Raw genomic sequence first — 21,597 nt, forward strand, 5'->3', positions numbered from 1 at the left:
TTGGACCATATTATGCGTCACTCGCAATATTCCACGCGCGAGTACCGAGGAATTGGAAGCTGAAGAACGGGCGGATACGTAATAATTCCCAGCACCCCTGCAACATTCCTATACCTACTCCCATTTTCTCTATTATCTCTTATTCTATGTCTCGCTTATTTCATATTCCTTATTCCCTCTTATGCCTTAATATCTTTTATTCCACATTCTCAATTATTCCTTTCCCTTTTATACTTTATTCTTTCTTATTTCATAAAATTATTCTCTCTTGTCTCATTCCTTCTTCTCTCTTATTCCTTTTTTCTCTTTTATTCCTCGAAGCTCTCGCGTGGATTGTTCCCAATTGTCCAAATGAGGGCTTGTTAGCGGGACATTTGGGAATAACCGCTTGATAGCAGTAGAGAGAGAGGGCGACGCGGACGAGCGAGACGCGATGCAGCTCTGGTTCGAGGCGCGGTGGGCGCGTCTCGTAGCGCAGCGGCGGGCGCGCGAGGAGACAGAGCCCGCGGCGCGACGCCTCGCCCGACTCGAGAGGCGACTCACGCGCCCCCTCTCCGGTAACCATAACTCACTTGAAACGCGACAGTCTAAAGACCTTTATCATACTTGCGGTTGGGACAGGACGGGAATGCAGCGAACACGACAATGAAACGAGGTAGCAGCGTTCTGTGCTTTATAAACTCGTTACAAGCGATACGTGTTCGGTGCGCAGCCGCGTTGTGTTCGCGCCGTATTAGCTGCGCGCCCGCTCCGCCTCTAAGCCGCTCGCTGACCGCTAATATGATAATGGTCTTATACTGCAAATTCATAATAAAATATTTATGGCAGTACATTCCCACATTATGCATCATTGTAATGTATCATTACACATTTTAACCGTTACGTTATAACAGAATAACATTAACTAATCGACAGAAATGTGCTAGTTCGAACGATAGTGATAGAATTGATATATTTTTTGAATGTAAGTATATTTTGCATGTGAAATGTGCATTATTGTGCCATGTTTAGTTATTTTTGTGCATTATTTTTTGTTTCAATTGAGAAGAATGCAAACAGATAGTGAATTGAGAAGAATGCAATAGTGTAGCGCTTAGTTAAATAAATTTAAAAGTTTTAATTTTAAAATATTAATAATATAAGTAAAGTAAATTCTCTTCACATTAACCACCGATGCAATTACTGAAGTAAAGCTATCTAAATCTTGAGACAAGGTTGTCAAAGTATCATTGTTTAAAATTCCGAAAAAAACCAAACAGAATAAAGTACAATCAAAAATACAAATATTTTATTCCTCGTAAGTTTGATGATGCAAGCAGCTATAAAGACTTGTCATTAGGTGATCTTAACCTCAGTTAACAAGGACGCATGGTTTTTCCAGCGGAGCAGCAGGCAGCAACAGTGGCCGAACTAGTTCAAGTGTCAGCACAACGCGAGGCGCACCAAGCTTTGATGGCAGCTACTAGGTATAATTCTAATAACTACTTACTTAGCCAAGGATCTAAAGCAAAGGCTATCGCTACGAACTGTTAACGGCTAAGATTGACTCGAACGTTATAATAATATGATCGTAGGTACGCTATCTGCCTTTCAATCAATTTCTCTGATAGTACCTACCTAATAAGTCCAACGTGGAACGCCCCATTTGCTGAAAAACCTAGCTTACCGCTAAAATTTTACTATGTTTGTAAGGTTGAAATACTAATTTCTTAACGCCTTTACATAAGTACAGTTTAACTTTTTGTCTCATACAACGGCGCTCCTCAGGTACTAAATTCCACAAAATGAAGTTACGATAGTTACAGTTGTATACGTTTAGCGTACACTGTTATATTATGAAATAATAAATATTATCTTACATTCGAGACAAAACACTATTTTTTTTTTAATTTCAGGAGGCGAAGCGCAGCTGGTAGCAGTGTAGGGGACTAAGGAATTCCACCATGGTGTTAGCGCTTGTAAATGTATGACTGGCTTATAAGTTAATCGTTGTATTAGACGTGTATTTAATGTAGTATTCTGTAACGTATGAAATATAAATGCAAAATGGACATTTGCCGCTTTAAAGTGTATGATCGTTGATATGTGCTGGATTATTTCCAAAAAGAGCTTAGACTTTAGACTGTTTTGTTTCGGCGTCTACACGTTGTCTTAAAATGTTTTTTACTTTACTGACTGCTTTTATTTATTGATAAAATTAATGTTAAAAATGATGTAGTGTTATTTGTGCTTAGGGGCGATCATAGTAATTTCTTTCTACTCGTGATCTAAAGGTGAAACACGGCATAGTTGATTAACACCTCCATCGTGGGTATCGCAGACACAATAGATTTTCAATTGCTATGCGGCAGCCTGCTGCCGCTCGGGGATTGATGGGTAATAAAACCCCTGATGATGTAATATTCCCCTTATATAGGTAATTTACCATTAGTTTAATTGTTGCCATTAACAAATTGTGTAGGTAAACATATTTTGTCTATGGTGCGTAGCTCGTGCTCTCTGGAAAACCGCAGACTGCATTGCAGCGACATTTAACGTTTCTTTTACAGCCGTAGTCTGGTTTGAGGATTAATTATTATCTATCTTTAATTCGATGTAGATTTTGACATAAACTCCATAGCTTTTCTGTGAAAATCTTCATTAAATTAAGATTAAATAATTGAGAAGTGTCGCGTAGTTGTGCTGCCGCGTAGGGCAGTTTATCTCATACAATATCATACACAGAATATTTTGGCCGTGTCGTGTCGCGTCGCTCAACAATGTAGTTACGGCCTATGCAGTTCCATTTTAACCTACCATAAAGTGCTAATCAATGTTTTAAAGCATGCAATACTGATTTATAATACATTGAATATCTTATCATAAAATACTAATTTATAGTGAACTAGCTGTCCCGGCAAACGTTGTTTTGCCAAATAAAGTATTTCGCCCATTTCATTAAAATAGATTTAATAGTTCAAGCGAAAATCATAAAAGTTTATTGTGCGGGAACCGTACATTTTCCGGGACAAAAAGTATCCCTTGTCCTTTCCCGAGACTCAAAGTATCTCAACACCAAAATTCATCAAAATCAATTGAATAGTTCGCGCAAATCATAAAAGTATATTATGCAGTAACCGTACATTTTTCCGGGACAAAATGTAGCCTAAGTTGGTCTTCGGGACTCAAAGTATCTCTATGCCAAATTTCAGTAAAATCGGTCCAGCCGTTTACGCGTGATGTGACCACGCGAAAATGGATGCATTTTTATTTAGTAAGAAGATATTATAGTACCGTTGTCTACACAAATAGTTGAAATTGCACTACAATGCTTATTATAATGATATTCATATGTATAATATTAATAAATTTGGTGCATAGAATTAATTTAATAAAAGTACGATTGACTCGTTCAAATAATGCAATTTGTTAGGTACGCGTGAATGACATCAAATATTCTAATTAATATAAATATTATGATCTAATGTTTCGTTAAAAATATTTTTTTCGAAATTGGCAAATACCTGGTATGATTATTAAAATGTTTATGTAAGAAAAATCGTACAAGGCCAAATTATTTATATTTCATTTAAGCCACTTATCCACTAGCAGGTTTTTTATACCAGGTGTAGCAAAAAGCTATAATTAGCTAATGTGTACACTGCTTTATTTTACCTCAAACGTGTGTTCCTCTGACTAAGGTTCAGCTCGGATCTTTATAAATGCCGCAGACGCTAGACGCAGTCGGGTAAACGCGCTGCGTTTTCGTCTCAGTGTGGACACACACTAAGGTCCGGCACCTCAAAACTCTTTGATATATTTTAGATAGATAATTCAAGCCACAAAAAACTGTCTAAGTGTAAAACCACAATATAAATAATATACAGTAGACTATCTACACGTATTCGGGCTAACACAAACATGGCATGATTTTTGATAACTGCATGCAAGATGCATAGCAATGCAGTATGCGCGTAAATCTTATATTGTAGAGTTTTATTTGAAACGTTACTCTACTGTATGATATTTAATAATGGGGTAAAACGGTGTGCTAGATATGCCAAATGAGTATATAATATTTATATTGTAAAGATGAGTGTAAATATATTATTATGTTATTGATGTTAGTTAATCGTATAATAATACATGTTGTCATCATTACTACAGTAGATATTCTCTCTGCTGTTAAATGCTACTGTTCTTACACTACTAACGTGTTGCTAATCTATTTACCTTCTAAATGTCTTTTAGAATTGGTTTATATTTGATCGGTGTGATGTAAAGCAGATAGCACTTTCGTAGAAATCACTTTAAGGTCGCATCAGAGACATTTAATTATTAGTTACTAGATGTCCCGCGCGGCTTCGCCCGCGTAAATGAGGAATTTTACAGAAACCGTACTTTTTCCCATAAAAAATATTCCCCCCGTTTTTTCCACATTTTCCTGAGTTTCTTCCTATAGCCTATAGTCTTACTCGATAAATGATCTATCTAACACTGAGATAAGTTTTTAAATCGGACCTGTTGTTTCTGAGATTGACGCGTTCAAGCAAACATACTCTTCAGGTTTATAATATTAGGTAGGTATAGATTTTTTTAATTATCGCTTGACAAACTCGAGTCTCGGTCTAAAAGACTATGAAATGGTATAATATGGTAGTGATGATGATGGTGATGATGAATGTAATTTGCATAGTAGCATATGCTTTCTGTTCTTAAAACAACGCCGAAACTCCCAAACTTGTATCTATAAAGAATCAGGAGTTCTCTTAGCACCTTCCGAACCACGGTATACCAGGTATATCTCGGTGCAAAATCTTACGTGTTGGTAGTATATGCTTAGAATACTTCTCACGAAACCGAAGTCACCACATGTTTCCCTATAAGTTTTGAGGAGTTCCCTCGATTACTTATGGATCCTTCATCAGATCACCACTTTTGTGAATATAATACCAAATTGGGATGATACCCTATATACCAAAAGAAAAATTTTGAAAATCGGTTAACAAACGGCGGATTAATCGTTGAATATAAGAAAACGAACATAACACCTCCCCCATTTTGAAAGTCGGTTAAAATTGTAGCCTATGTGTTATTCTGATGTATAAGCTATATTATTGTAAAGTTTCATTAAAATCCGTTCAGTAGTTTTTGCGTGAAAGAGTAACAAACATCCATACATCCACACATCCATACATCCAAACAAACTTTCGCCTTTATAATATTAGTAGAATTCATGAAGACTTTAATAGAAAATATATTTAGGCGGCGTATAATCCAGTGTCTTTGTCTATCGTGTTATTTTTAAATGTGACAACTTACAGACGAGGACTAGCAGATCCGATATGTATTTTGCTGTGTTAATAGTTTTACTAGCTATTTGACCGAGCTTTGCTCGATATTCAATAAAACACGAATAAAATAACATTTTCTAAAAATGATTCCTAGCTAGATCGATTTATCGCCCCCGAAACCCTCTATATACTAAATTTTATGAAAATCGTTGGAGCCGATTCTGAGATTCCAATTATATATATACATATATACAAGAATTGCTCGTTTAAAGATATAAGGAAGTCACGTCGAAACCTTTACTGAGTAAACCCTTTAGTACCTAATCATTAAGTTTCTCTGTGTGCGACCGTTAGTTTTATTCTAGAACTGAGACAAAACACAAACTTGGTAGACTGTCTTTAGAAACAATTTTCTTTGGTGTATAGGATACTTAAATGTATCGGTAGTGTTATGCTTATGTTTATTTTGTAGTAAATGTCCTAATAATAAAAAAGAAAATCTTTCAAAGATAGAAGGATGACTAAATGGGATTGATTGAATATATATAAGGGAAATCATGGAATCGTAATTTTGGCGATACAGCATGACTGGTGAGTCAATCAATACTCGAGGACGTGATATTTGGCTATTATATTAATTGAAAAAATATAATAAGTATATAAAAAAATAATATCAATTGATCACTGTGTAAATGTAGCTTAAAGTTAAATAATTATTTAGTATTTACCCAACGCATGAGAACCGCGCGCGGATAGAGTAGCGCGGAGGGCATGCAGCCGCGCCGGCCGCATAGTAATTTACTAAATGTCCATGATTCATTTTTTTAAAGGGGGTCAAAAATTAAGTACCTAATTTTATTACATAATTATAATGAGAATCGAGTACAGAGTACTCTCCTTAAGTATTGAACATGTCTCACCAGTCATGCTGTATAATATTATGTATATTGTTAAAATTTATAGAACAAATACAATATATTTTATTAATTGGATAATGTAGTGATCAAGATGTTATTTTTATATTTGATGAATATCGTGGACGGCCTCAACATTTTTATTGTATTTAAAACTTATCTGTCATTTTAAAGTTGATGACACAAGCGAATCTGAGGATTAAACTTTGTACGGTATCTAAATAACTATTCTCTACAATCACCATTGACAAAATTATTTGACAGTGCATAAGGTGGTTTTTCATTACAAGTTCTATTATATTATATCGATCCGATATCTAAAACTTTAGACTGTTCACGATACTCAAATTAGAAAAAAATCGTTTTAATTTACACATTGCTCGCAAAAATGCTTCCAGTCCATATGGTTTTATAGGTGTAAGGTAATAGATGTAGGTACATTTTCTATATTTTTGTACGGAAAGAGATTAATGTTGGTGTGGGAAAGATTTTTGGATTTACCCAAACGGAAATGGCCACAAAAATATATAACAAGCTTAAAGATTAAAAGAGATTAAAGCACAGCTGTTTACTATAAACTTATTGTTAGTCTAAACTCTAAATGCTTTATGAATAATAAAATGTATTGAGTGCATGAGAAGGCCTGACAGTATGGCTGTAACATTTTGTGAGTTTTTTTAAATATTTTACACCTATTATAAGAGTGTATACTCAAAATAAGTATTAATGTATCTTCAAAATTGTCTATGCTTTCGACATAGAACGCTTATGGACACTAGTACTAGATGTTAAACAAATCTGTTATTATTTTTGCTTTTAGGAAATTTATAATCACTGCGTGTTACATTATAATGTAAAGTAGAATTCTTGCATTATATAAAACCTATTTTTAACGACTTGGCTATTATCCTACCAGTAACTTATAAATACTATGTGAGTTGGCTAACTATATTATATTAGCTCTAACTTATTACTAAACGAAATAACCACCTGGCTGCCATTATACTAAGATCTATAATCGAGACTACGGTAGATCACATTGATCTTAATTTGTCAACCTATTGTTAAAGGTTAAAGTTTAGCCATCACTTAATAAGACATTGTACTCAAAAAAAGGAATGATAAAGTAAGCTCAATTAGAAAAAAATATATATCAAAAATTTATATTCGCCCAATTTTTATCCCCTAAGACTGGGTTGCACCAGAGGCGTGGGTAAAGTTAAATATGGCGTCCAAACACCCCATATTCTCATACGACATCTGTCAATTTTTCCGGTTATAGTTAAGGTTAAAGTTAAAGTTAGTTGGTGCAACCCAGTCTAAATTAGTTAAAATTTATTATCATTGACTGTATTTTATATTTCGTTTAATCTTTTTATTATTATTTTAGTAAGGCGTTGTTTTATAAAGCTCAAACTATTTTCTTCTTTACTATGTTTACAAGGTGTTAAGTTTATATTTTAATGCAAGGTTCTACTGCAAGCCATGTACCTCCTTTTTTATGCATATAATATTATAAATAAATTAAAAATTAATATTAACTGTTGTTTTAATTCAGGAATTAATAAATCTGAATTTACATAATAATGAAATTATCTCAAATGTCTCAATATGATAAGGACAATAATAATAATAAACTTTATAGGTATACGATTTTATTACAAAACAAATATTATAATTTATCACAAATTTTTAATATTATATAATTACACTGAAGTACCAATTAAAAGAATATAACATTTTCTTAAGGAATCGTAAAACTTCTTTAATTATTTTTATACACATCATGATTATTCAGAGAAATCAGTTTTATCAAAATGTATGTTGAAACGCTGAAACTTATCCAAAGTTTACCAACATTTGTGAGAAGAATAAGGTGGTGTAACTGTTAACACTGATAACACTGAGTACTCGAATACTGTCCTTCAAATGATGGAAAACTTTGGAAACATTAAAAAATACTACATTATGCATGCCAAGCCACACTGTTTCGTTGCATTGTGGTGCGTTTCGGAGACCAGTGGCGGATTCAGGCGCGGTCCGAAAGGGGGGGGGACCCCCCCCCAAAATCTGGGACAAATGGATAAATCTCAAAGTCTTGCCAAAAAATAAAAGGAAATTTCTAGCTACCCCATAGCAGCGACAAATATATTTTTTTATTATTATTTTAGTAAGGCGTTGTTTTATAAAGCTCAAACTATTTTCTTCTTTACTATGTTTACAAGGTGTTAAGTTTATATTTTAATGCAAGGTTCTACTGCAAGCCATGTACCTCCTTTTTTATGCATATAATATTATAAATAAATTAAAAATTAATATTAACTGTTGTTTTAATTCAGGAATTAATAAATCTGAATTTACATAATAATGAAATTATCTCAAATGTCTCAATATGATAAGGACAATAATAATAATAAACTTTATAGGTATACGATTTTATTACAAAACAAATATTATAATTTATCACAAATTTTTAATATTATATAATTACACTGAAGTACCAATTAAAAGAATATAACATTTTTTCTTAAGGAATCGTAAAACTTCTTTAATTATTTTTATACACATCATGATTATTCAGAGAAATCAGTTTTATCAAAATGTATGTTGAAACGCTGAAACTTATCCAAAGTTTACCAACATTTGTGAGAAGAATAAGGTGGTGTAACTGTTAACACTGATAACACTGAGTACTCGAATACTGTCCTTCAAATGATGGAAAACTTTGGAAACATTAAAAAATACTACATTATGCATGCCAAGCCACACTGTTTCGTTGCATTGTGGTGCGTTTCGGAGACCAGTGGCGGATTCAGGCGCGGTCCGAAAGGGGGGGGGACCCCCCCCCAAAATCTGGGACAAATGGATAAATCTCAAAGTCTTGCCAAAAAATAAAAGGAAATTTCTAGCTACCCCATAGCAGCGACAAATATATTTTTTTAGTGTAGTGACTAAACTGTACTCGACGAAACGAGGCGGTAGCGGTTAGGCTGCGACCGCGCCTGGGCGGATTTACAAGTTTGCCGTCTGTAGGCTATTCAATTTTTGCCGCCCCTATAACTGACCTTTGAAATTCAATACGTTAGTTTAGTTGACAATCATATCCCACCAAAAACATTTTTTGAAAATTTTTGCTGAGACGACATGAGATTTTTGCGATGCCATACATTATTTACTGGTATGTAGAATTTGTTTAAGTTATGGTCAGTAGAGTTAGGCCGTGTAGATTCAGAAGCTTGGATCTACATGAGATCACATATCTTTTTCACAGGGTAAACCGTAAATATGTGGTCGTCTCGGCAATATTTTCCAAGAAATGTTTTTGGTGGAATTTTTATTTCTGTAAGATAAAAAAATGGTGCTAAATTTGCCGCCCCTCTAAATCTGCCGCCCTAGGCCCCAGCCTACTTAGCCTATTGGTAAATCCCCCACTGTCGGAGACGTACATCAATACATGACTGTGACAGCGTACTGTCATTCACCCTTCCATGAGTCCCACTATAATATTATCTCCTGTCCGTCATTCCACCAAAAAATGGTGTTCGATGACGCAACGCACAAATGTGGCAAAAGAGTCGGTCCACTCGCCGCAATGTGTCAGCGTGGCGTCGACGCGCGACGCAGCACTGTTGTTGCGTTGTTTTACATACAAATAACCAAGGTGTTCACACGGCGTGCTGCGTCGTCGCAACGCACACATGACGGACAACAGTCCCTGAGACGAAGCGGGAGGGGGTGTTGACGTTAAGACTGCTTCGTAATAACGCTGCGAAGGCGCAGCGCCCGTGTGGCCGGCTATATATCTGTCAAAATGCGCGCCGTGTGGACTGGCTCTAAGATATAATATTTCTAGGCATGTAAAACGCTAAAGCATCGCTGCTTTGACAAACGGCTAGTGAGCGACGCGCCGCAAAGCAACGGAGGAATGTGGCCCAACTATAAAGGTGAACACAGACCTAGCCGCATCGTACTTCCGTGCGGGTTCAAGAATCACCGAATGCGACTGCGGTGCGTGTACGGCTCGAGTCTGCACCGACCTTATTTATTTTTGATTCGATTCCTTTTTATAGAAAAAATATGTACCTACAGTGTTATGGAATACGGATAATACCTTATGCCTGTTTGATGGCACATTTATGATTGAGTAATAGCCATGGAGTTGTACTTATATAAACTAACAATCATTAATATAACGTTACAATTACTTTGTACCTTGCTTGGATGTTTTCTACACAAATTGAGCGAAAAGTTGCGATCACTCAAAATACATAAACCCTTCTACTTACATAAACTTTGTGAATTATACTCCGTTTTAATAAATTTCGATCTAAATGTACTTACACACATTATATAACTCGGCCAAAGTAATGTGCTCGCTTTTTATTGGCCGGTTACCGGTAACCGGATAAATTATAAAAAGTAATAAGTTTACATTTAAACCAAAATCGATTGAAATAGAGTTAAGATTATTAAAGATCTTCACAGGTAAATAAATTAATATGCATATCGTGAATCCAAATCGGAAAATAAAATATATCTAATATCATCATGCAAATAAATAATATAATGTACTCAAAATATTCGTATCTATTGCCATTATTTGTATGTGGGTATGCCATCTTAATCGTAACTTTTTAAATAGAGCCTCTACGTGCTTTAAAAACTTATGTCTAAAAAAGGATAATAGGTATAATTATTATGAATGATCTATTTGGTAGATAATACTAAAATCTGAAGAAAAAGAGGATTAAGTCAATTAGTAAGTACAAAGTTAAATTACTTTGCAGAGTGTAGAAAATTACAAATACAGTATGTAGGCAGAGACTATAAGAGAAAATCTATGAAAGAATATGATAAGAACAGAGTAGAATAGATGTAACCTAGGAAAATATGATATTTGGAAGTTACATGTACCTACTGCAGTAGGTATAAATATACGTCTATGATCTTGAAAATAAAAACATCTTGTGTCACACTCGTCCCTGAAAAAGCTATTTAACTCACCGACAGTTAATAATTATTAATTGTGTAGGTACCTATATCTATTATCTACCAATAATTTTTAAATTAAATTAAGTAGTTACAGTACAACATTTGAATATTAAGGTCATGCTTTTACGTCATTTCTGTTCTAAACCTACTTAAATATTAATTTAATGTATTGCCAAGTCTTGTCTCGTTCCGTTTTCTGTGTTACCTGACCCTAAACTTGTCAAAATAATCAGTCACGATTCACGAATAACATGTTTCGTAAATACACAATCTTGAACAGTAGGTAGGCAAGGCAAAAGGCACATGATTAATTGAAAAAAATAGCCATTTTGATAAAAAAGTTGACAGTCGAAAAATAATAGTTATTAAATTCAGTGAAAAATCTTTGCTGATGCATTGACCTCACAGAGCTGATATGAAAATGTTTGATTACTCTAGATATTATCATCATTTCGACTTTCAATTTTTTTCTCCCGTTCATCTTTCAGTTAGTAATCACTTATCAATAATAATAATCAGTTACTAGATACCTATAGGTGTTTCTATTATATCTAAATCGTGTGCCCAACGGACTTACCTACCTACTTTGGTATTTACGTTGTCTCATACTTTAACGTAAGATTTTTGCCATATTAATTTAAATCATAAACGCCCTCAAATATGTAAAAAAATTCAAAATCATATGGTTTTGAATTTTTTGATACGAGTTTATCTTTTCAACAGCGTGATGATTGGTTAATGTTTTGACGTCAGTCAATCAAAACCGCTAGTGACGAGACTCTTGCAGTCGATACCTTTGAAACCGGGCAATGGTTTTCGGTCCTTCTCGTATTTTTTACCAAAATATTTTTACCGTAATTTACAAATAAGTACCTATTTAGATAAATTATATTACAATCTACCATAGATATTTCTTTCATACATCACCTAACAATGATTAACTTCAATCTAATCTTACAAACTATTTTATGTACAGAGCCTCAATGATCCTCACTCCCTGCTAACTTTACCGTGTAGAAAGAACAGTTATACAGCGTATTACAAATTACAATAATGATAAAGAAAAGATCAAGGCAATCATAGTTACGAAGCAGAAAGTCGTTGTGGATATAAATACCTAAAAGACTTTACTGCGTACGAATTTAAAGCTATAAATATTGTCCTAATCTCGATTAAATATACAAACTGCACTTAACATAACATTTTAGTTTATAAAACAGCTCGAGTAAGTGCGATTTATATAAAAGTGGTAATTTCGAAACTAACTATGGGCGCGCGAGCTCCGACTTCTGAGTCCGAATAATAAGAAATATTGTGGGGGGTAGCTTTTCATAATTGACACAATCACAGCCCCGGCTGCGCCAGTACCGGACTTATATATTTTTTTATGAGTGTAGGCTAATTTATTTCCGCCGCCCCGTGTACAAAATCTGCCACCCCCTGGGACGCTGCCGCCCCTAGGCCGCCTGTAACATCATATACGGGGTATTCATAAATCCAAGGCTGGGCTGCGCCCATTCAGTCTTACTTAAGAAACGACAGTCTTAAGACAGACTATTGCAATCTGAAAAAAATCCTCATTGCCTCGGAGCTCTCGCGCGTTCTTATATCTATATAAATATTAGTATCTAGGTTTATGATTGTGGTGGGGGCGGTGCGGCCAGTCGGGATGTCTGGGCTCGCGGTGATGATGATGATGGTGGTGTCGTCTCTTGTCCCTGGCGTGGGGTGCGGGGTAGACGTCTGAGACGACGAGCTCCGAGCCATCCTTGGGGGCCTCCCGCTCGTGCCTCCTATGGCCGTGTTTGCCCGCGGCCTCGTGGAGGTCCTCCCAGGCCTGCCGGTAGTACCTGTTGAGGCCGCTTCTGGACTCCGACGAGGAGGAGTCGAGGGAGGCCACGGTGTTGCAGTCAGGTGACACGTGGTGCCTGTACCGTTTGCCGTCGTTGTGTTTCCTGCTGGTGGAGGAAACGGGGGTTAGAAAGTAATTAAAGGAACATTTCGGTGCGATCATGCAAAGTTTTTAGTGGGGTTCTGTCATTTCTCACCGTGAGGTTAGCAGAAATATTGTTTTTCAATTAACTATGTAGTTACCTACTATTTTCTGCTACAATGACAATGCCCTATACTAGGCTAATATTATACCATGCCACACAAATTCATGTAGGTCTTACGGTGAGAAATGCTAAACTCACGTTCATTTTGTTGACTTCAGCCGTAACGTAAGAACGTTACAATTTTTATTGCTGGAAGAGAAAACAAAAAAAAAACAAAGAAAACATGTCGCTTTTTGTCTAACCGAAAAAGTGCTTTGCGCATTTAAGCAGCCTATTCCCCCATCAAAACATGTGCCTATCCTAATGAACTTAGATTGTGCGTTGTGCTTACAAGCTTCTATAACATTGTGTCAGTGCAAGTGCCCTGTGCGCGTGCGTTGAGACACGGTGGCTGAGTCCATTACAGTCTATTCTAATATTGTAAAGCTGAAGAGTTTGTTTGTTTGAACTTTGTTTGAACACGCTCATCTCGGGAACTACTGGCCATTTAGCCGAAACTTTTTCGTTTTCGCTTCGTTATAGAATCGCCGATCAAAATGTATTGAATTGACATAAGACGAGTCGAACGTCAACTTCATTTTACGAACGCTTATGTCAATTCCATACATTTTCATCGGCGATTCTATAACGAAGTGAAAACGAAAAGATTTTGGCTCACCCCCCAGGTCCGATTTGGAAAATTGTTTCAGATTAGATAACCCATTTATCTAAGAAGGCTATATTATATTATCACTCTAAGATCAGTAGGAGCGAAGAGACAAAGGAAAATGTGGAAAAAAATGGGAAAATTATTTGTAGGTCCTATTCTCACGAACTACTGGATGAATTTTTAAGTTATTCGGCACAGATGTAGACTCTACAAATTAAGAATCTCTAGGAATCTCTAGGAATCAATTTCCTCGGGTAATTATCAATTCACGTGGTCTACTCTACATTCACTCGAGTCAGTCACTCGAGCCAGCCCGTGCCACCTCGAGCCATCCCCTTCACACGGCGCGTGGCGCGGCGCGGCCCACAGTGGATCGAAAATCGAGTTTCATAGACATAGGAACTTGAGTTTCCAGATGTCATTTTTTTAGGCTGAAATATGTTCTCCTAGTTGTTATCACATAACAAAATGTAAAAAGACTCAACTACGTCTAATAATAAAGTAAAAAATATGCCAAAATGTGAGTAATAATTAGTACTATAATAGTGTGTGAGGATATAACGGCCAACAATGCGATTCCAGAGATATGCTCATTTTTCCTATCGGCTCCATATCCACTGTGCGGCCCGCCGCTCGTGAATCGTGATACGCGCCGTGAAAAGCCAGCATTAGCTGTGATCGGTCGGATGAGTTTGTCTTAACGCGACCAAATTACTTAGGTCCGCTGTCTGCCTAGGAATCAACTTCTCTAATAAGACATAGGCTAGTTTTTTTTCGGGAAAATGTAGGTTTTCCGTAAAATACCTAATTTACGCAGGCGAAGCCGCGCGGGACATCTAGTAGGTACCTAGGTATATAAAGTACTTTGTATTAATCTTACTCGCGTAATAAGTAACTTAATCATAACAAAAACAGTTTACTTCTGATATATTTATGGACGTGGTTTCGGAGCGTGCACATGGTTTACCTCGCCGGATAAGCTTTTTAATAACATTGTTTTATGGTATAGCGATTTATTTTATTACGTTTAAATTAATGTTCGGATATTTATAATATGTGCTTACTAAATTAATTACGAAGCAAGTTTTCGAAATTCCAACTCTATTGTAATTAACAAACTAATAAATATTCACAAAGATACATGAGTAAATAATATAGGGTCTAAGATGGCCAAATGATGATAGCACAGAAAATCGCGAAAACTATATTCGTTGATGCACCAGCAAAACCAAGGGGGCATTCCTGGCTTATTCGTCTATGCGAGTTGAAGTAGGTATACGCTGAAAGACCAGCCGCCCAAAGATTATTTTAAGGAAGGAATAAAATAAAGGAGCTTAAAAGGAGTATATACTGGTAACAGCAGGGGGTGTAAAAAAAAATTCTTACGGACTAAAATTCTTTTTCCATCATGCTGTTGTGACACATTTTCAGTCGGACATATTATGTTCTTATGCGGTCCTTAAGGAATGCTTAAATTGATCATGTCATGATTCGCCAATTGTAAATCAAAGAATTAAAAAAAAACTACCGAGAACCCAGGAAAAAGCCACCGCGTCGTGCAGTACCTCAAAATATAAACGCACATTAGAAGGGGTTCGAGAAGTGTCCGGCGCGGTGCGGGCGGTGGAACTCGCGCCTTCCGACCGTCTGGTCGGGGAAGGGCAGGGCCAGCAGCGTGTACCAGCGGGACGGCAGCTCCCGACCCACCTTCGGCTTACTACCGCTGATGATATAGGCAGCCTCAGTACAAATCCATTAATGCACACTGATTCAGACAGCATACAAATACTACATCACGCGTGCCTAAATCTCTTATTTGGGCAGATTTCATTTAAATATGAACATGTTTAAAGATACGCAGAACGTTATGCATTTGTGTTGTGGCTAACCGACGACGCCAGCTATCGTGGGGCAAGCCCTGATCGAAAGTTGGCTTTAACGACCATCGGTTGGATTGAATCTTGCATTGACCATCGGTTGTTGATCGGGAAAACAAATTAAACTTGTCAATCACTATTGAACAGCCATAGCAAGTTCAAAGCGTTGAGTGAATCAGCACCATTAAAGACCTAAATAATTAACATTAGGTACTCACTTTATATTCTCTTACCTACATTTTTTATTTATATCGTTTAGCCCCAATTTCACCAACGACTGTTAAAGTTAACGCTTGAATTAGTATCACGTTACATCTTTCGTTTTTCTTATGAATGAAAGAGAAGACATGACATTTAAACAAGCTGTTAACACTAACAGACGTTGGTGAAATTGGGGCTTAGTCTTCGTTTAAAGATGCCTAAAATCTCCTAACCTAACCTCTTTTTATTAGAACTAAACTTAGCATTTATATTTTAAGGTACTTTAATTCTCATGAACTTGGGCTGACACATCGTATAGTGTAACTAAATAACTTTACAGGAGGATAATCTCGATTTCCAAAAATATGTATGTACTGTGTCTTAAGTCTAAGTTCATCTACATAAATCATAATATAACTACAATAAACTTAAGTAACTACAGTTTTAAATGGTGCCACATTATCTACCTACTCTTCTTTCGGATGTCGTTTTAATTAATTTAAACCTTGATAAATTATTCTACAATAATTTAATAGGCTAAACGATGTTTTTAAATTGATAATTCAGTTGGTATATTACTATTATTAAGTACCACCTTTAAAAGAAAGGTATCACAGAAATTTTAATCCCTGAAGTAACGAATGTGCAAAGTGTCGTAACATTTAACAACTTACCTTCTGACTAAAATGACAATGGTGGTGATGATAGCTATGAGGAAAACTAAGGCCCCGAATGCACCAAGCGCGACAACCGCGCCAATGTTCAGGCGGGCTCCAATAGTCTCTCGCCTGTCCCCGTCGACAGGTAAGGGCACGTTCACACGAGGAGTCTGCTCCGCTCTAATGTTGTTACCGCTGCCGAATATCTTGGGGAAATGTTCAAGATTATAGCAATGTGGAAAGTTCTAAAGGTATAATTAAGTACTCATACTAAAGCATTAAACTAGATTTTATAATATTATAATATTATGTAAGTAGCAACTAAACGTAATAACTAATAAATGAAAATAAGCAGCAGCAGCAGCCTTATTTCCGAACTGATATTTAAATCCACAGTATAACAATATAAATATTGCTATACTGTGTTTAAATTTGATATCAGATTTTTGACACTTTAGACATTCTTTTTCTTCATATTTTAGACAGTTTTAGATGTCTAAAGTCTCAAAAATCTGATATATTATATCAGTTTGATATCAGTTTCGGGAAGGCTGCTGTAGTTTCAAATTCTGTAAACGTGCTTATGCATGGCAATGGCACTGGTGTTCTATGTTTTATACACTTGAAGACTAGAAGCCAATTTTTTGTCTACGACCTCTGTTCTCATGCATTTTCAAGTCTGAAATTGGAGCCGAAATATGAGGAATGAAAATTGGACCCCCGGGGACTTCTAATATTTCAAGGCATCAAATGTAATAATATGATACCTGGTTTTCCCTGGGCGGGCTGGCGACGATAATACTGGGTACATGACTAGTGGGTGAGTCCTGCGAGTCAGCCACAGTCACCTTCCTTGGCGGTGGTTTCTCGTAATTCTTCGTGACCACCCGTTCGGTGGTCGTGAACTTCGGTCGCGGTCTTCGAGTGGCTTCGGGGGTGACAAACGTCGTGGGCCTCTGCGTCCGCGGTCTCGTCGGCAGTATGAGACGAGGTGTTGTTGGTGCAGCACTTATAGTCGTTGGTGCTGGAGTTGTTGTCGTTGTCGTAGTTGTAGTCGTTGTGGTTGTTGATCGTTCTTCAGCTGAAAAAAAAAGTTTTTTTTTAAATTGTCCACAGGCTACACTGAGTCTTCCTCTAATTAGAAATCCCCAAAGAAATGATTTATAGACAGATGGTGGACCTAGGTAATTTGGTCAGGTTATGGAAATCCCCAGATTACGCCTAAGCTTTGATTTGACATAGCCCGAGTAAATAACGTAGGTAAGACATCTTCAAAACCCGATGAACCTATCTCTATGAGAGTACAATCTACTTACGATGACAGTGCGGTGTTGGCTTGTCCCATACGCCCGTGGCTAAGCAGGTAATCCTCTTGGCACCGTGTATCTTGAATCCCTTGGTGCAAGTGTACTCGGCGGTGGAACCGAAGACCGAAGCATTGTTGGCCACCACCACACGACCGTTCGATATCTGCGGCGGCTCCTCACATTGTATCACTGTTGAAGAATGTTATATGAGTAATTATGGTAAACTATAGTCCAAGGCTTAAGGAGTCAGACGAAGCATAATCGTAAGCTACGTATTTCTATGATGTTCCATGGCACGTTTCATAGCTTAGACTTTTGGGTGCCTGTGGCTTTCTTTTGATTGTGATCTGGAATAGTATTAACTATTAATGACTTTTGGCTATAATACGTAATAATTGGACTCACTTTGCATTCCTATCTCTCTAAAGTCTAAACGAAGCAATTCCATGTGTCATATAACTAGATAATATATAATGTCTCCTCATAAACTAATTGAGTTATTCGTACCCACCGTGGGACATTTGACATGCAAGTCCTTTACTAAACACTTACCATCACACCTCGGTGGCGGTCCGTTCCATCGCTCGTCGATGTCGCACACGAGTCGCGACCGTCCCACCATCTCGTATCCGGCCTCGCACGAGTACTGCACGTGGGACAGGTAGGACACCGAGCTGTTGAGTAGCTCATACCCACCGTGGGCTATGTCGGCTGGGTAGCCGCATTCGATACCTGAGTAAGAAAGGTTATTTTAAACTTATAAGTTAAAGACGATCATTAAAAGAAACCGAAGACTTGTTTCCGACTTTTTGACCTACTGTAATAGTATGGTTTATTGTTTTATATTTTCCAAATTATGATACCTTCTCATTAAGTCAACGTGCAAGTTGTACCTCAAGAATTATTTAAAGCTTTTTATTTTTTGTCTAAACCACCTGAAGAGCCTACTCCAGATTCTAGAGTATTTGCAAGAATATTACGTTACTTACGTTTGCACACAGGCGGGAACTCGTCGTAGAAGCCAGTGTCGAGACATGTCCTGACGGTGGGACCGACCAGCAGATGCCCCTCGTCACATGAGTACTCCACCACGGCGCCGACCTCGAAGGAGTCGGTAGTCATCGTCGAGTTAGGCGGCTGCTCGGGCCGTCCGCACGCTTTCGGCTCTGAAAACGTACCAACAATGATTGGACCCTCTTCGACTAAGCAAATCGCTTTGGCGTGTACACGTGGATATAATCACAGAATGCTCCATGATTGCCTCCACGATTGCGCAGCCTGGTGATTCGAATTGTCCATTCAGCTCAATATTATGTTGATAAATAAAAAACTCGCAAAATACATTCGCACACAAAATCGCTTTGCATCACAATCGCATTTTCGCAAAACAAAGTAAACTTACGGTGCTGGCAAATGTAGTTCAGTCTGGATTGACAGTCAGTGTCAGCCCAGAGCCAACCCTTGCTGCCATCGAACCTGGCACAGTTGAGGGTTCCACCTGGAGCGTTCCAGAAGGACACTGTCACGTCATTCCCGTTCACCCACTTCCAGTTGTTGGTGTCCTGGGGGTCGCGGACCGCGCCCATCCAGTACTGACTACTGCTGTCACTCCTGCCAAACGGTCGCTCATGTAATTATCATCATTTTGTACAAGCATGTTGAAACATTGGTAGAAAATTAAGTGACAAATAAGTGATTGCAGAAATGACGTAGAAGCAGATGATTACGAATTCAAAACAAAAGTTAACTTCTCTAGTTCTAAAGATACTTTAAAACATTTTGTTTAAGTTAACATTAATCTTAATTACCATGTTTTTAATAGAAGAAAAAATATCAAAGATGTACTCAAGTATGTTTTAATTTCGCAATGCTAATATTGCAGAGCTTGTTGTACAAACCCATAGTAAATGAAGGATCAGCCAGCAATCTTAAAACTAGCTATCAGCGCAGCACTGTGTGAATGTGTGGTCACACGAAGATTTCACAAAGCCATTCCAAATAACTTATACAATACTAGATGACGCCCGCAACTCCGTTGCGCCAAAACTCGTTAATCGCGCGGGGACCGTACATTTTTTCGGGACAAAAAGTATCATATGTCCTTTCCCGGGACTCAAGGTATCTCCATGCCAAATTTCAGCAAAATCGGTTGAGTGGTTTGGGCGTGAAGAGGTAACAGACAGACAGACAGACAGACACACTTTCGCATTTATAATATTAGTATGGATACCTTAGGTACTATCAGAGAAGTTGATTCCTATGCAAATCGGGGACCTAAGTAGTTTGGTTGCGTTACGTCAAACCCAGCCGACAGATCACAATTAACATTGAATTGACATATTCAACCAAATAACGTTGGTCTGTCAATTGCATAGGAATCAACTTCCTCGATGACCGTACATACTCATGTTGACTGTAGGTAAACATAAGATTATACCACAAAATGCAAATTTTTCTTCAAGATCTTAATTTGTAATAAGATTATTTTAAATAATATTAAAAGCAGTTAAAGAAATGACCTTGTTAATTATTTTCTACATAACTGTACACAACCAAAACTTCGCCAAGCATTTGGAGCGATCGTGAAATATTTTTGAAGATATTCAAAAAACGTTAAACTCTTGTTAATGCGGCGAATAAATAACGCTTAGTAATAAAATTATTTGATCTAAAACGATAAGTCGGTCCCGTTGCAGTTTTCATCTCGGTAACGGACCGAATGTATAGAGTTATAGACTAAGAAAGGGTTTCTCAAAGTTTTCGCTCAACGAACCCCTGACAGCGAACTACTTTTGAAGTTTTGACTAATATTACTTTTAAAGAACCCATCCCTTTGTTTACAACATAAACAGTTTACTGGCTTTTTTAAATTAAAAAGTAAACAACAGTATCAATTGTGACATTAAATTGAATTTTATAAGATACCCTTGCCGCAAAATGACTTTATTTCATGTCCCTATTAACGACTGATCAACTCCTGGGGGTAATCGTGCCCAACTTTGAGAAACCTTGTATTATACGAAGCAGGCGACACTTGAAATTGGCTTCAATCTTACCGGTCTATTACGCGTAGCGGATCTATAATAGACCATTCAAGCAATAGGAATATGTGTTGCTTTTTTCGAAATAACTGTACCGTGATATAATTGATCTATATGCTACTTGTTCAATGGTTTGTGCGTCTCATAATACAATACTTATCGACGCGACAGTTACAATAAATACATAACTGTACGTAATGTTACACTTTACTGACAATCCTGACAGGCGTTTTCTAGAAAAATATCAATTTGTGGTGGACAATTAATTAGCGCTACTATGGCCACTGAATCGTGCTTTGTTGTGGACAAATTAACGCTAAGTATTATGCTGAATCGTGTTAACGAAATTTCTTCTCTTTTGTAGAGTGGCAAGCCGCAAGACAGTGCTTTCGCCTATTTTATGACCCGAGAGTACTGTCTCGACACTGTCTCGTCACCGTAGGTGTAAAACAAAAAGGCCTGTTAGGACTAAGTGTCTAAACACACTAGGCCGAAGTTACGCGGCCGAAGTTCGGCATGATTACGTCAGCAATGCGCTATGCGTACAATATAACGCGACGTACTTTCGGCATGATGTGTCATCGGTAATTTAAAATACATTACAGGCGTAATCATGCCGAACTTCGG

General features: G+C 37.1%; 2 protein-coding genes and 1 long non-coding RNA gene across 10 annotated transcripts in view; 1 reads left to right on the top strand and 2 right to left on the bottom strand.

Moving 5' to 3' along the window:
- LOC121738444 (F-actin-monooxygenase Mical) overlaps positions 1–2,380 on the top strand; it is a 47,663-nt gene extending 45,283 nt beyond the window's left edge. For 3 of the 7 annotated variants that reach the window (XM_042130484.1, XM_042130487.1, XM_042130489.1), the window contains 3 exons: positions 396–557; positions 1,382–1,466; positions 1,896–2,380. In XM_042130484.1, the coding sequence (XP_041986418.1) occupies positions 396–557; positions 1,382–1,466; positions 1,896–1,932 (284 nt within the window). In that variant the 3' untranslated portion in view covers positions 1,933–2,380. The remainder of the gene's footprint in view (positions 1–395; positions 558–1,381; positions 1,467–1,895) is intronic. The other 4 variants (XR_006037286.1, XR_006037287.1, XM_042130488.1 and 1 more) reach the window with 2 other exon arrangements.
- LOC121738454 overlaps positions 1–21,597 on the bottom strand; it is a 285,981-nt gene that overhangs the window by 192,863 nt on the left and 71,521 nt on the right. The window lies entirely within an intron of this gene.
- LOC121738445 (seizure protein 6 homolog) overlaps positions 11,876–21,597 on the bottom strand; it is a 42,521-nt gene continuing 32,799 nt past the window's right edge. Inside the window, exons 5-11 of one of the 2 annotated variants that reach the window (XM_042130491.1) lie at positions 19,332–19,540; positions 18,919–19,095; positions 18,482–18,661; positions 17,939–18,118; positions 17,390–17,703; positions 16,638–16,828; positions 11,876–13,134 (exon numbers count right to left, since the gene is read on the bottom strand). In XM_042130491.1, coding sequence (XP_041986425.1) covers positions 12,801–13,134; positions 16,638–16,828; positions 17,390–17,703; positions 17,939–18,118; positions 18,482–18,661; positions 18,919–19,095; positions 19,332–19,540 — 1,585 coding nt within the window. In that variant the 3' untranslated portion in view covers positions 11,876–12,800. Of the gene's footprint in view, positions 13,138–16,637; positions 16,829–17,389; positions 17,704–17,938; positions 18,119–18,481; positions 18,662–18,918; positions 19,096–19,331; positions 19,541–21,597 lie in introns of both variants that reach the window. The other variant, XM_042130490.1, reaches the window with a different exon arrangement.

This window comes from Aricia agestis, chromosome Z (genome assembly GCF_905147365.1).
Source record: "Aricia agestis chromosome Z, ilAriAges1.1, whole genome shotgun sequence".
Lineage (NCBI taxonomy): Eukaryota > Metazoa > Arthropoda > Insecta > Lepidoptera > Lycaenidae > Aricia > Aricia agestis.